Source organism: Globicephala melas, chromosome 2 (genome assembly GCF_963455315.2).
Source record: "Globicephala melas chromosome 2, mGloMel1.2, whole genome shotgun sequence".
NCBI lineage: Eukaryota > Metazoa > Chordata > Mammalia > Artiodactyla > Delphinidae > Globicephala > Globicephala melas.
In genome coordinates this window covers 155,687,995-155,699,507 of record NC_083315.2, presented here as the reverse complement: position 1 = coordinate 155,699,507, position 11,513 = coordinate 155,687,995, and the positions used below count along the sequence as shown (strand labels likewise).

Sequence of the window (11,513 nt, the reverse complement as noted above, 5' to 3'; positions counted from 1 at the left end):
GATGAGTGGTTCAGAGCCAACCCAATATGGTCACTCAATAGAATTTCTGGTTCAGACATCATAACCAAAAATGAAACAAAGAAAAAATTTGCTGGGTCATATGTCTAGGCTCCAAAGAGAAGGAGATGGCACATTGTTTTTCCTACAAGATAGGAAAAACAGATTCTGCTTCCTTATTGTTTTTCTTTCTCTTTGTCATGGCAACCTATGTTTTGAGGGAAAGGGATATACATGGAGTTTTAAAACTGGAAGAGGCCATCAATCTCCTTCATTTCTACAGACTTTAGAAGCCCAGTAATTTGCCCAAGATCCAATAGTAAACTAGTGTCCAGCCTGCTTTATTAATCAGTGGGAGATCTAGTGTGCCCCGCTCATAATTCCCACTTGTCGCTATTTATAAGTACTTTCTAGAGTTCACATCTTTAATGCCAGAAGACTGGCCAAGAAGAGTAATTCTTAGTCTGCTCAGCCACAACAGCTGAAATCTTGCCAGTTTTTCCAGGCAACAGTTGGGTCACATCAGGTAGATTCTTGTGCAGAGATGATTAAGTTTCAGAGTCTGAAAAAACAACTCAAATCTACACCTTCCCCCTCCTTCATGTGTCAAAATAGCTGTTCCGTGCATGATGTTCTGCTTGACTTTTCAGTTTCTAGAGACTCAAACTCTCTTGGGTTGTATCAGGGAACATGAAGTGGAACTAAACCAACATGGGGCCAGTTTTATCTTGTGGTCACCAACCAAGTTAATAGCATTTGCCATTTGCTGAAGCTTTAGTATGAAATGCCATATGAAAGTGAGAAAGCTCAATGTCAACATGGCTCAGGTGATATTTATTAAGCATTTTACACAATGTCATCACTGCACTTAGCATCCAGCAACTCTTCCAGAAAGTATACATTACTTTGATATCACCTGGGATTCAGACATGTCGGTAGCCTTTCTTTCTTCTTGGAGGCAATGATTAGGTTAAGGCTAGTCCCTCTCCAGAGCTGAACACTACCTGCAGGTTGGGTCAACTGTGTGTTGTGTCAGTGGTTGGAATGCATGCTCAAGAAACCAGCCCAAGTCCCCCTACCACTTACAAAACTGTTTGCTTATACTCTTTTGAGATTTGGTCCTGCTTATTTGGGGTTAGATGGGAGTTTTCAAGCAGTTCATAGTTGTCCTGCATGTTGGGGAGACTTTGCCTCATGTCTTGGGTAACCTTTTGGACCTGAAAACCGGTGCTGTTCTTTGCAGAAATTCTCTGACCCCGGTATGCCTGAGCCTGACGTTTACAGATACCGAACTTGCTGAGCAGGATAAACACATCCCTCTGGAAGGCTTTGGTGAAAATGGCATAGAGGAATGGATTGGCACAGGAGTTAAGTGGGTAGAAGAGAACCAGCAAGATTTTGGAGTTGGTAACGGTGATGAGAGGCTTGTTCATAAGTGCTGACAGAGCATAGAATGAGATTGGGGCCATGCACATGAAGTCAGTGAAGATCAACACAGCCATCCTTTTGGCAATTTTGGTGTCTTTGTCCCCCGGGTTGTACTGGGGATTCCGGACTGTGATGTAGATCTTCACGTAACAGGAGCAGACGATGATAAAGGCAACTATGTTGAGCAACAGAACAAGGATAATATATGCCAGGGCAAGAGGAGTCTCGGTGTCCATGGGCAGGCAGATACTGACCTTAGCATAGCTGCTTATTCCCACCAAAGGGAGCAGGGCGAGCAAGAAGCAGCAAACCCAGCCCCCAACCATGATGGCGTAGGCGTGCCTGAGGCGGATCTTGCGGTCCAGGCGCATTGCGAAGGTGATGGCGTACCAGCGCTCCAGGGTGATGACTGTCAGTGTGTACACTGACAATTCGCTGGCAAAGACGGTGAAGAAACCAGCTGTGTTGCACCCAGGGCCTGTCTGCCAGTCGATGGCATGGTTGTAGTACTCAGACTGCGTGTAGAGGTCTACGGAGGCTATGAGGAGCAGGTACATCCCCATGCAGAAATCTGCGAAGGCCAAGTTGCACATGAGAAAGCGTGGGACAGTCAGTTTGTAGTGGCTCGTGAGGAGGATGACCAGGACAAAAACATTGCCCAGGAGAGCCAGCAGACTAACAAACCACACCACGATTCTCAGGAATTTGTAGCCCATTATGTCTTCACAGGGGTTGAACTCATCCGACCTGGGGGTACACACCATGTCTTCACTGCCCCCACACACGGTGTAGTCATAATGGCTGTCAAAGGCCTGTAGGGTCTCTTCCTGGGGGTTTTTGAGCTCTTGGCCAAAACCAATGATCTCATCCTCTTGTTCTTCTAAGAAGACGTAATAATGAGAGTTGCTGTGGGTATCCTGGAACTTGGAGTTTTCCTTGTACCCAGCGCTGCCGTCACCCAGATCCTCTTCATATTCTTGTTCAAAGGGACCATTTACAGCTTTCACAGATTTTCTCTGACGCAGGCTCCGAATACTGCTCTCATTACACATTAAAGACTCAAGGATTCTGCAAGGCAGTAGATACAAGTCACCACTTGCTGAAAACCCTCTAATAGTCCCCACAACACTTAGCAAAATATGCAAACTACTTCGTATGATATACATGATTCTGTGAGATTCTACATGATCTGGTCAGGCCTGTCTCTCCTATGTCATTTCCTATAACCCTCCCCTCTCCAAGTGTGATCCACTGACATTGGTCCTTATTTCTCGTCTGCAACCAGTTCAAGAACAGCAGTGACTTAAAAAAAAAAAAAAAGTATGGATGCTAGAGCCAGTCTGCCTAGGTTAGGATATGATTCTACTATTTACTGGCTGTTTCATCTTGGGTAGGTCTATGAACATTGGTTTATTCATTTGTAGAACGGGATAGGGAGAGTATCTATTTTGTTTTGGATTGTTAAAGGATTAGATGAGTTTATCATTTTGAAGTTCTTATGACAGCACCTGGAACATTGTTAGTGCCATGTATATTTTGGTTACTATTATTATTTTTTTTCCTCTTCAGAGCTTTAGAATTCCATGTTCCCTTTGCCTGCCTGAAAAACTCATGGCTGCCTCTACTCATTATTCAGTTTTAAACTCAGATTTTCTTTCCTCAGAAGAGGCTTCCTTCGTCTTCCTTAATACATTGCCTGAGCCTTGTGTTTATTTTCTTCACAGCACTATCTAATATCTTCTTTTTGTTTGCCTGTTTCTTTTCTGACTTCCCATTCTAGAACGTTAACAAAATGCAAGAAGGCTCTTGCTGTGGATAGGACAGTGCCAGGCACATAACAGGTGCTCAATAAATATTTATTGAACAAATGAATAAATGGACACTATTGTTCAGACATGCTTATGGAAGTAAGATTTAGTGTTTCACTAGCTCTCCAGACTGATATCAAAAGGGATTCTTTTTTTTTTTTTGGGCCACGCCACACGGCATGCAGGATCTTAGTTCCTCGACCAGGGATCGAACCAGTGCCCACTGCAGTGGAAGCACAGAGTCTTAACCCCTGGACCACCAGGGAATTCCCTAAATGGCATTCTTTAACTGGCTTTAGCTGCTGAGCAGATTCATCTATTGAGCTCTGCTTAAAATGCCTGGTGGACTGCCTATTCCAACCTGTTTGGAGGTTGACGATAAACCTGGATACTGCCCTCGGGGTCCACTTTAGCCTCCCGCCCATCCCTGGTCCCTTTTCTGCTCAGGGCTGGCTGACACCGTCCCCATATCCCACTCCTAGTTTTCTGCCACTGTTATGCCCGCAGTAGCTTTCTTTGCACAGCTGTTCAACTTTCCTGTTTGCTTCTATCCCCACAGCTAGATCCCAACTTATTTACAACTGCTAGTCTGAGTGCAGGAAGTCAACCCGCAGATACTATATAGAAGCCAAGAGGGAGTGAATAAGAGATAAATGAAGAACAGACACAAAAGGGGAAATGATGCAGAGTGAAACTGTAGGTGAAGACAAGATTCAGAGAGAGCATGGGAGAAAAAGAAGGCCATCCCTCTTTTGCAGCCCCACAAGCAGCCTGTTAATAAAATAATACATATTATGAGAACTTAAATTCCAGGTCATGGTGATAGGTGTTTTCTACTCAGTTTCTCATTTGCTCTTCTCAAAACCTCTGTAAATGGTAGCATTACGATCTCCCTTCACAAAGGCTCAGGAAGGTTAAGTGAGTAGGGTGGGATAACACAGCTAGGAAGTGGCAAAGCTGGGACACAAACCCAGGTGACTACAAAGCCCACACTGTAACCAGGGAGCTGTGACATTTGCAAGGCCTGAACTGACCAGGTAATCCAATTGCTCGTGTTGTTCCTAAGTTCGTCCTCATAGTTGTGGCACCTAATATGGGTTGGGTCTGGAGGCCAGAAATCATGTCGTGTAACCTCTACAAGATTCCTGCCTCTCCTACAACATCACCTAAAATCCTTCCCTCCCCTGCTGTGATCCAGCGACACAGGCCTTATTTCTTATCTGCAACCCTTTCGGTCTGCAGTCACTGTGTCCCATGAACTTCATGTCTCTGACGGATGTTTCCAAATTCTTCTTCACCTGGTTTTCAAACCACAGAGCTTCTTCCTCAAACCCAGAAATTAATTCAACTTCAACCAAAGCCTTTTGTCACTTATTCCAGACACTGTCACTTACCCTCTGATTTTCTTCTGATTCTTAAAAGCACAGCAGTGGCTCGGATAAGAAAGGTCAGCCCGTGTGAGATGAAGGAAACTCAAGGAAAGTGGAAGTTTCTTTAGAGTCCAAGTGTTTCTTGCTATCAGTTCCTTCAGGTGTTCCAGGCCTTTGGATGGCAGGGCAGTAACACTGGTATGAGAGACATCCCTGGGAGGGAGAGAACAGTGATACAGAGAGATGGTGAGCAGCCAGGGCCTTCCAGTTCTTGGCCAGAAAGACAGACAGGCCTGAGATTAATGGGGAGATGACACGATGCTTTCTGCTGTAGAATATGCACTCTGAGTTATTACACACAGCCACTGGTCTAAGGATGGATATTATGCTTCTAAGTTGGTATGTTGCAAGGGACTTCCATTTCTATTGTTTAGAACTCCAGGATCTATCAGTACAAATAATACATAGTTCAGCAGACATTTTGTTTTACCCATTACAATACACACAAACTCTGGGAATCAGAGATGGATGTCAATTTTACTCTGGAAAACTACATCATATAACTGCTAAATGGTCTCAAGAGGCAAGAGCAATAAATTTGAACAGGCTCAGAGGGGACTAAATTGCTCCCAGTCTGTGGGGGCTAGGGTTTTGGGATTGATAAAGTGTTCATCGATATGGATCAATACCAGTATCATGAAAGTCTTCTCCTAATGACGCAGAACTTGGGAGTCATAACCAGTTACATGGTGGCTTCATGACTCAGAACAATCTCGCCACAGATTCCTTAGAAGGCTCTAAATGTATTCCGGGAAAGAAAACTCCAGGATTTATATTAACAATTTGAAATGAGATTCAGATTGAGGTGGTGAGGCTGGGGACAGTGTAGACATTAGTGTCAGTTACTAAAGTAGAATTAATTCATGGCTTTTAGTGTGACATTTCCTGCTCTTTTCTCAGTCCCACAGAATCCAGGTTATGTATCTTGCTCCATCATTTTTCCTTGTGTCGAGTAACAGCCTGAATAAGACCATAAATATTTAAACTAACTTCTCTCTTATTTTATATTTTATCAATTGAATTAAATTGACCTTCATTAAATATTCCTTCTTTTTACAATCATATTTTTAATGTTTCATGTAATTAGTAATGACTGATTAGCAAATGAATTCCAATATTTTCAACTTCTACTCCACATTATTGTAATTGGACTTAGCTGGGATTTACATTCTCAGGGTTCAAGGCTGCTAGAACTTGCAACTTGCTTTTTATAAACAGGAAGCTTGAGTATTAACCCCATTCACTGCAGAACTGTGATTATTGGGGGGAGGCTGTCACGTTCGCTTTTTTTTTATATTTAATTTAAAAATTCCATATTTCAACATTTCCCAAACTTGCCTGGGGGTAATAATTACCCTTGGTTCTTGTTACTATATGATCCCCAGGTGATTTTTAACGTTAAGCAAGTACATTTGGAAAAACTGGCCTAAATGAATAACTTTGTGGTTAGTGAGAGAGTTGAGGAATTAAGCCCAACTGTGAGGTAAATGAGGCTGGACTTTGCTCTCCTGCCTCATCTTCCTTTGGATGCATCTCTTTCTCTTTTAGCCGTGTGTCTTCATGGTGTGGCCATCTTTATGCCTCCGGTTTTCTGGAGGCCACTTACGTGTCTCTTTTCTGTCGGTGAAACAAGAGAGCATCTCTTGGCTCCTTTTTTCTGCTTTGCTGTCTGTTGGATACACTGATTGTGTGTGTTCATCTGAAAGAGTTTATCCTTCCAAGTAGTGCGTTTGCATTTTAATAGATATTTCTTTTTTTTACCCTTTCCCCTCCCCGTATCCTCAAGTCCATTCTCTAGTAGGTCTGTGTCTTTAAATAGATATTTCTTGAGAAAACACTTTAGTAACCATTCCTGTTACTGCATGACAAAATACCCCCAAACTAAATGGCATCAAACAATCTTTTTATTACAAGCATAGCTTTTGTGGGCCAGGAATTTGAACAGGGCATGGAGGGGATGGTTTGTGTCTGCTCTGTGCTGTCTGGGACTCAGCCAGGAAGGCTTGAAGGTTAGGACAGCTCAGTGGCTGGGGGCTGGGATTATCACCAGGCTCCTTCATATCTTCAGGTCTCTGGAGTCTTTGAACATAGATCCAGGTGCAGCAACCCCTCCAGGAACTCGTTAGCAACCTGGTGGGGGGGAGGAATTTACTCCCTGATTTGTCTGAGTGTCTGCAATGAGCGTTTCCCAGGTAGCCTCTAGTGGGGCTGAATTGGGAAGGCGTTTTTGGAAAATGTGCATAAACTTTGTGATGGAAACATCTGTAACATAATTGGTACTTGGCCTATAGTAGGTGTTCAATGTTAATGCCCTCCTTGCCACAATCTGGAGTTTAAGCTCAAATCAGAAGCAAGGAACCAAGCAAATACAGCTCCAGCCCAGATCTTGGCTTATATAGTCAACTGCTTATTTGACATTTCCATATGGATTTTTCACAGGCATCTCCAACTTGACAGATCCATCCCAAATTTAGCTTCTAATCCCCCACCCTGACACCAACCTGCTCCTCGTCCATTTAATCGAGCAAAATACAGGGATGTGAACTCCAGAAGAGCTCGTATTTGCATCTCTAATGGAAGCTCTCTGGTTCAAGCTAACAGCATCTCTTGCTGTGGTAGTTTTCTTGTCAGCTCTTACTCCCTTCCGGTCCATTCTCCACACAGCAGTAGAGTAGTCGTAACATATGGGTGGAGCAAGGTCATTCTCCTGCTCAAAACCTTGCAGTGACTTCCTAATGTACATGAATAACCTTGCAAAACCTTGCAGTGACTTCCTAATGTACATGAATAACATCTAGTCTTCATACCATGCTTGTCAAGGCCCTGCAGATCTGGCCCTTGCCTTCCTCTCCAACCTCATCTCAGGGCCACAGACTGCTTACAGCCCAAATTAGAATCTATCTGGAGCCATCTCACTCCCCACTGGCATGAGCCACTTGATGTAGCTCTAAGTATCCATTAAGCCTACTGCTCCTGAAGTGCTCTGAGGTACGGCCCTCTCCTGATGTAGGCTGCTGCACTGGTGCTACTTCAGCCCTTACAGAGTCAAGCAAGGGGAACAACGACTTCCCCTTCAGCCCCCCCTTTTAAAAAAATTTAACCTCTGTTGCAGAGATCTAAAGTTTTAATCAGACAGCTCTGAGTGTTGCAGAAAGGAAGGTAGGAGCTCCTATACCTCCCAGTGGATGTAGCACTGTCTCTCTTTTCAAAATTACTCAATGGAATGATTCTTCCCTCTAAGCCTGCTGGTATTTCTTTATTTCCTGCCCACCAAGTGCCATCTTCCAGGGCTTATGTCCTTGTGGATTCTCTCTTGTCCTTGTTCAGTATTCATGCCATGAATGTTTACAGTAAAATGCAATTGAGCTAGACCCCCAATCAGATTTCAGCTCTGCTGTTTATGGGTCTACAGTGTCATGGTTCTCATAACTACCACCTTAGTTTAGGTCTGAATTACATTTCAACTGAGTTTTGCAAAAACTTCCGGACTCGTCTCCCAGAAAGTGTCTACTAATTCTGCCTTCAGACTTAGGACAGGATGTTCTTTCTAAAACTTGGAAAGAACAAGTTTTGTTGCTTTCCAGCTTGAAACCCATGGTTCCTCCAATGTCTACAGTTCACGCTTCTCTAAGTCTCTGCCCTCTCTCCAGCGCAAGTCTCTTCCTGAATTCTGTGTTGTCTTCTTTCTTGGTTTTCTCCCTCATTTCACTGGAGTACATTTTATTCCTTCCTTCCTTCCTTCCTCCCTCCCTCCCTCTCTCTCTCTCTCTCTTTTTCTTTCTTTCTTTCTTTTCTTCCTTCCTTCCTTTCTTTCTTTTTCTTTTCCCGGCTTACAAGATCTTAGTTCCCCCACCAGGGATTGAACCCACACCCTCAATGGTGAAAGTGCAGAGTCCAAACCACTGGACCACCAGGGAATTCCCTGGAGTACATTTCCAAGTAATTTTTTGGAGGTCATATATGCAAGATATTTTCTGAGTCCTTGTATGACTGAAAATGACTTTTTTCCCTACTCTTGTATTCAATTGACACTTTACCTGGCTATAAATTTTAGGTTGCAAATCACTTTTCTTCAGAATTCTAAAGGCTTTACTCTATTGAATTCTAGCACCCAGTGTTGCTTTTGGTAAGTACGGTGCCATTCAGGTTCTTATTCTTTGGTCATTTTTTTTTAACATCTTTATTGGAGTATAATTGCTTTACAATGGTGTGTTAGTTTCTGCTGTATAACAAAGTGAATCAGCTATCAGTATACATATGTCCCCATATCCCTCCCTCTTGCATCTCCCTCCCACCCTCCCTATCCCACCCCTCTAGGTGGTCACAAAGCACCGAGCTGATCTCCCTGTGCTATGCAGCTGCTTTCCACTAGCTATCTATTTTATGTTTGGTGGTGTATATATGTCCATGACACTCTCTCACTTTGTCGCAGCTTCCCCTTCCCCTTCCTCGTGTCCTCAAGTCCATTCTCTACCTCTGTGTCTTTATTCCTGTCCTGCCCCTAGGTTCTTCAGAACCATTTTTCTTTTTTATTTAGATTCCATATATTCTTTGGTCATTGATGTGATTTTACTCTCTGACAGCTTTTATAGCCTTCTCTCTCTCTCAGCTTTATTGAGATATAATTGACATATATTACGTGCAAGGTGTACAACATGATGATTTGAGATATGTGTATATTGTGAAATAATTATATGGCCTTCTCTTCCTTGGTGTGAGATTTCATGAAAGTGTGCCTTGATATAGATATAGATCTTTTTTCATTTATTGTGCTGGACACTGGGATAGAGGGGTCCCTTCAATCTGGAGACCTGTGCTCTTCACCTGTAAGACAATTTTTGGTATTGTTCCCAGGATAACTTGTGCCTTGGAATAACACAGTAACTTGAGTTTCTTCCCTGGAATTCCTGGTAAGTGGAAAAGGACCATCCTGGAACCATCAGACATATCTCCATCTTTTCTTATAATTTTCTGCTATTATTTTTATTGAATCTTCTGGTAAAATTCCTTGACTGTATCTTCCATCTCTTCTATTGAATTAAAAAATTAATTAAAACAATGTCCAACTTTATTGAGGTATAATTGACAAATAAAAATTGTATATATTTATGGTGTACAAAGTGCTGTTCTGATACATGTATACACTGTGAAATGATTACCACAATCAAGCTAATTAACATATCCATCACCTCACACAGATGTAATGTGGTGAGATGTAGTGGGGTGAGAACACTTAAGATTTACTCTCTTAAAGACTCAGACATAGGACTTCTGGGAAGATGGCGTAAGAGTAAGACGCGGAGATCACCTTCCTCCCCACAGATACACCAGAAATACATCTACACGTGGAACAACTCCTACAGAACACCTACTGAACGCTGGCAGAAGACCTCAGGCCTCCCAAAAGGCAAGAAACTCCCCACGTACCTGGTTAGGGCAAAAGAAAAAAATAAACAGAGACAAAAGGATAGGGACGGGTCCTGCACCAGCGGGAGGGAGCTGTGAAGGAGGAAAAGTGTCCACACACTAGGAAGCCCCTTCGCGGGTGGACATTGCGGGTGGCGGAGTGGGGGAGCTTCGGAGCCGCGGAGGAGAGCACAGCAACAGGGGTGCAGAAGGCAAAGCGTAGAGATTCCCGCACAGAGGATCAGGGCCGACCAGCACTCACCAGCCCGAGAGGCTTGTCTGCTCACCCGCCGGGGCGGGCGGGGCTGGGAGCTGAGGCTCCGGCTTCAGTCGGAGTGCCGGGAGAGGACTGGGGTTGGCAGCGTGAACACAGCCTGCAGGGGGTTAGTGCACCGCGGCTAGCCGGGAAGGAGTCCGGGGAAAAGTCTGGACCTGCCAAAGAGGCAAGAGACTTTTTCTTCCCTCTTTGTTTCCTGGTGCGCGAGGAGAGGGGATTAAGAGCGCTGCTTAAACGAGCTCCAGAGACGGGCGCGAGCCGCGGCTAAAAGTGCGGACCCCAGAGACAGACATGAGACACTAAGGCCGCTGCTGCCGCCACCAAGAAGCCTGTGTGCGAACACAGGTCACAATCCACACCCCCATTCCGGGGAGCCTGTGCAGCCCGCCACTGCCAGGGTCCCGGGATCCAGGGACAACTCCCCCAGGAGAACGCATGGCGCGCCTCAGGCTGGCAACGTCACGGCGGCCTCTGCCGCCGCAGGCCCGCCCCGCACTCCGTGACCCTCCCTACCCCCGGCCTGAGTGAGCCAGAGCCTCCGAATCAACGGCTCCTTTAACCCCGTCCTGTCTGAGCAAAGAACAGACGCCCTCCGGCGACCTACACGCACAGGTGGGGCCAAATCCAAAGCTGAGCCCCTGGGAGCTGTGAGAACAAAGAAGAGAAAGGGAAATCTCTCCCAGCAGCCTCAGAAGCAGCGGATTAAAGCTCCACAATCAACTTGATGTACCCTGCATCTGTGGAATACATGAATAGACAATGAATCATCCCAAATTAAGGAGCCATGTGGATGAAAGGCTCTTGGTGCTGCAGCCAGGAGTTAGTGCTGTGCCTCTGAGGTGGGAGAGCCAACTTCAGGACACTGGTCAACAACAGACCTCTCAGCTCCACGTAATATCAAACGGCGAAAATCTCCCAGAGATCTCCATCTCAACACCAGCACCCAGCTTCACTCAACGACCAGCAAGCTACAGTGCTGGACATCCCATGCCAAACAACTAGCAAGACAGGAACACAACCCCACCCATTAGCAGAGAGGCTGCCCAAAATCATAATAAGTCTACAGACACCCCAAAACACACCACCAGATGTGGACCTGCCCACCGGAAAGACAAGATCCAGCCTCATCCACCAGAACACAGGCACTAGTACCCTCCACCAGGAAGC

General features: G+C 44.8%; 1 protein-coding gene across 1 annotated transcript in view; it reads right to left on the bottom strand.

Annotated features, from left to right (window-relative positions):
- Nucleotides 1-257: 257 nt before the first annotated feature.
- Nucleotides 258-11,513, bottom strand: part of TSHR (thyroid stimulating hormone receptor) — a 166,915-nt gene continuing 155,659 nt past the window's right edge. Inside the window, exons 9-10 of the mRNA XM_030848698.3 lie at nt 4,628-4,816; nt 258-2,493 (exon numbers count right to left, since the gene is read on the bottom strand). Coding sequence (XP_030704558.1) covers nt 1,080-2,493; nt 4,628-4,816 — 1,603 coding nt within the window. The 3' untranslated portion in view covers nt 258-1,079. The remainder of the gene's footprint in view (nt 2,494-4,627; nt 4,817-11,513) is intronic.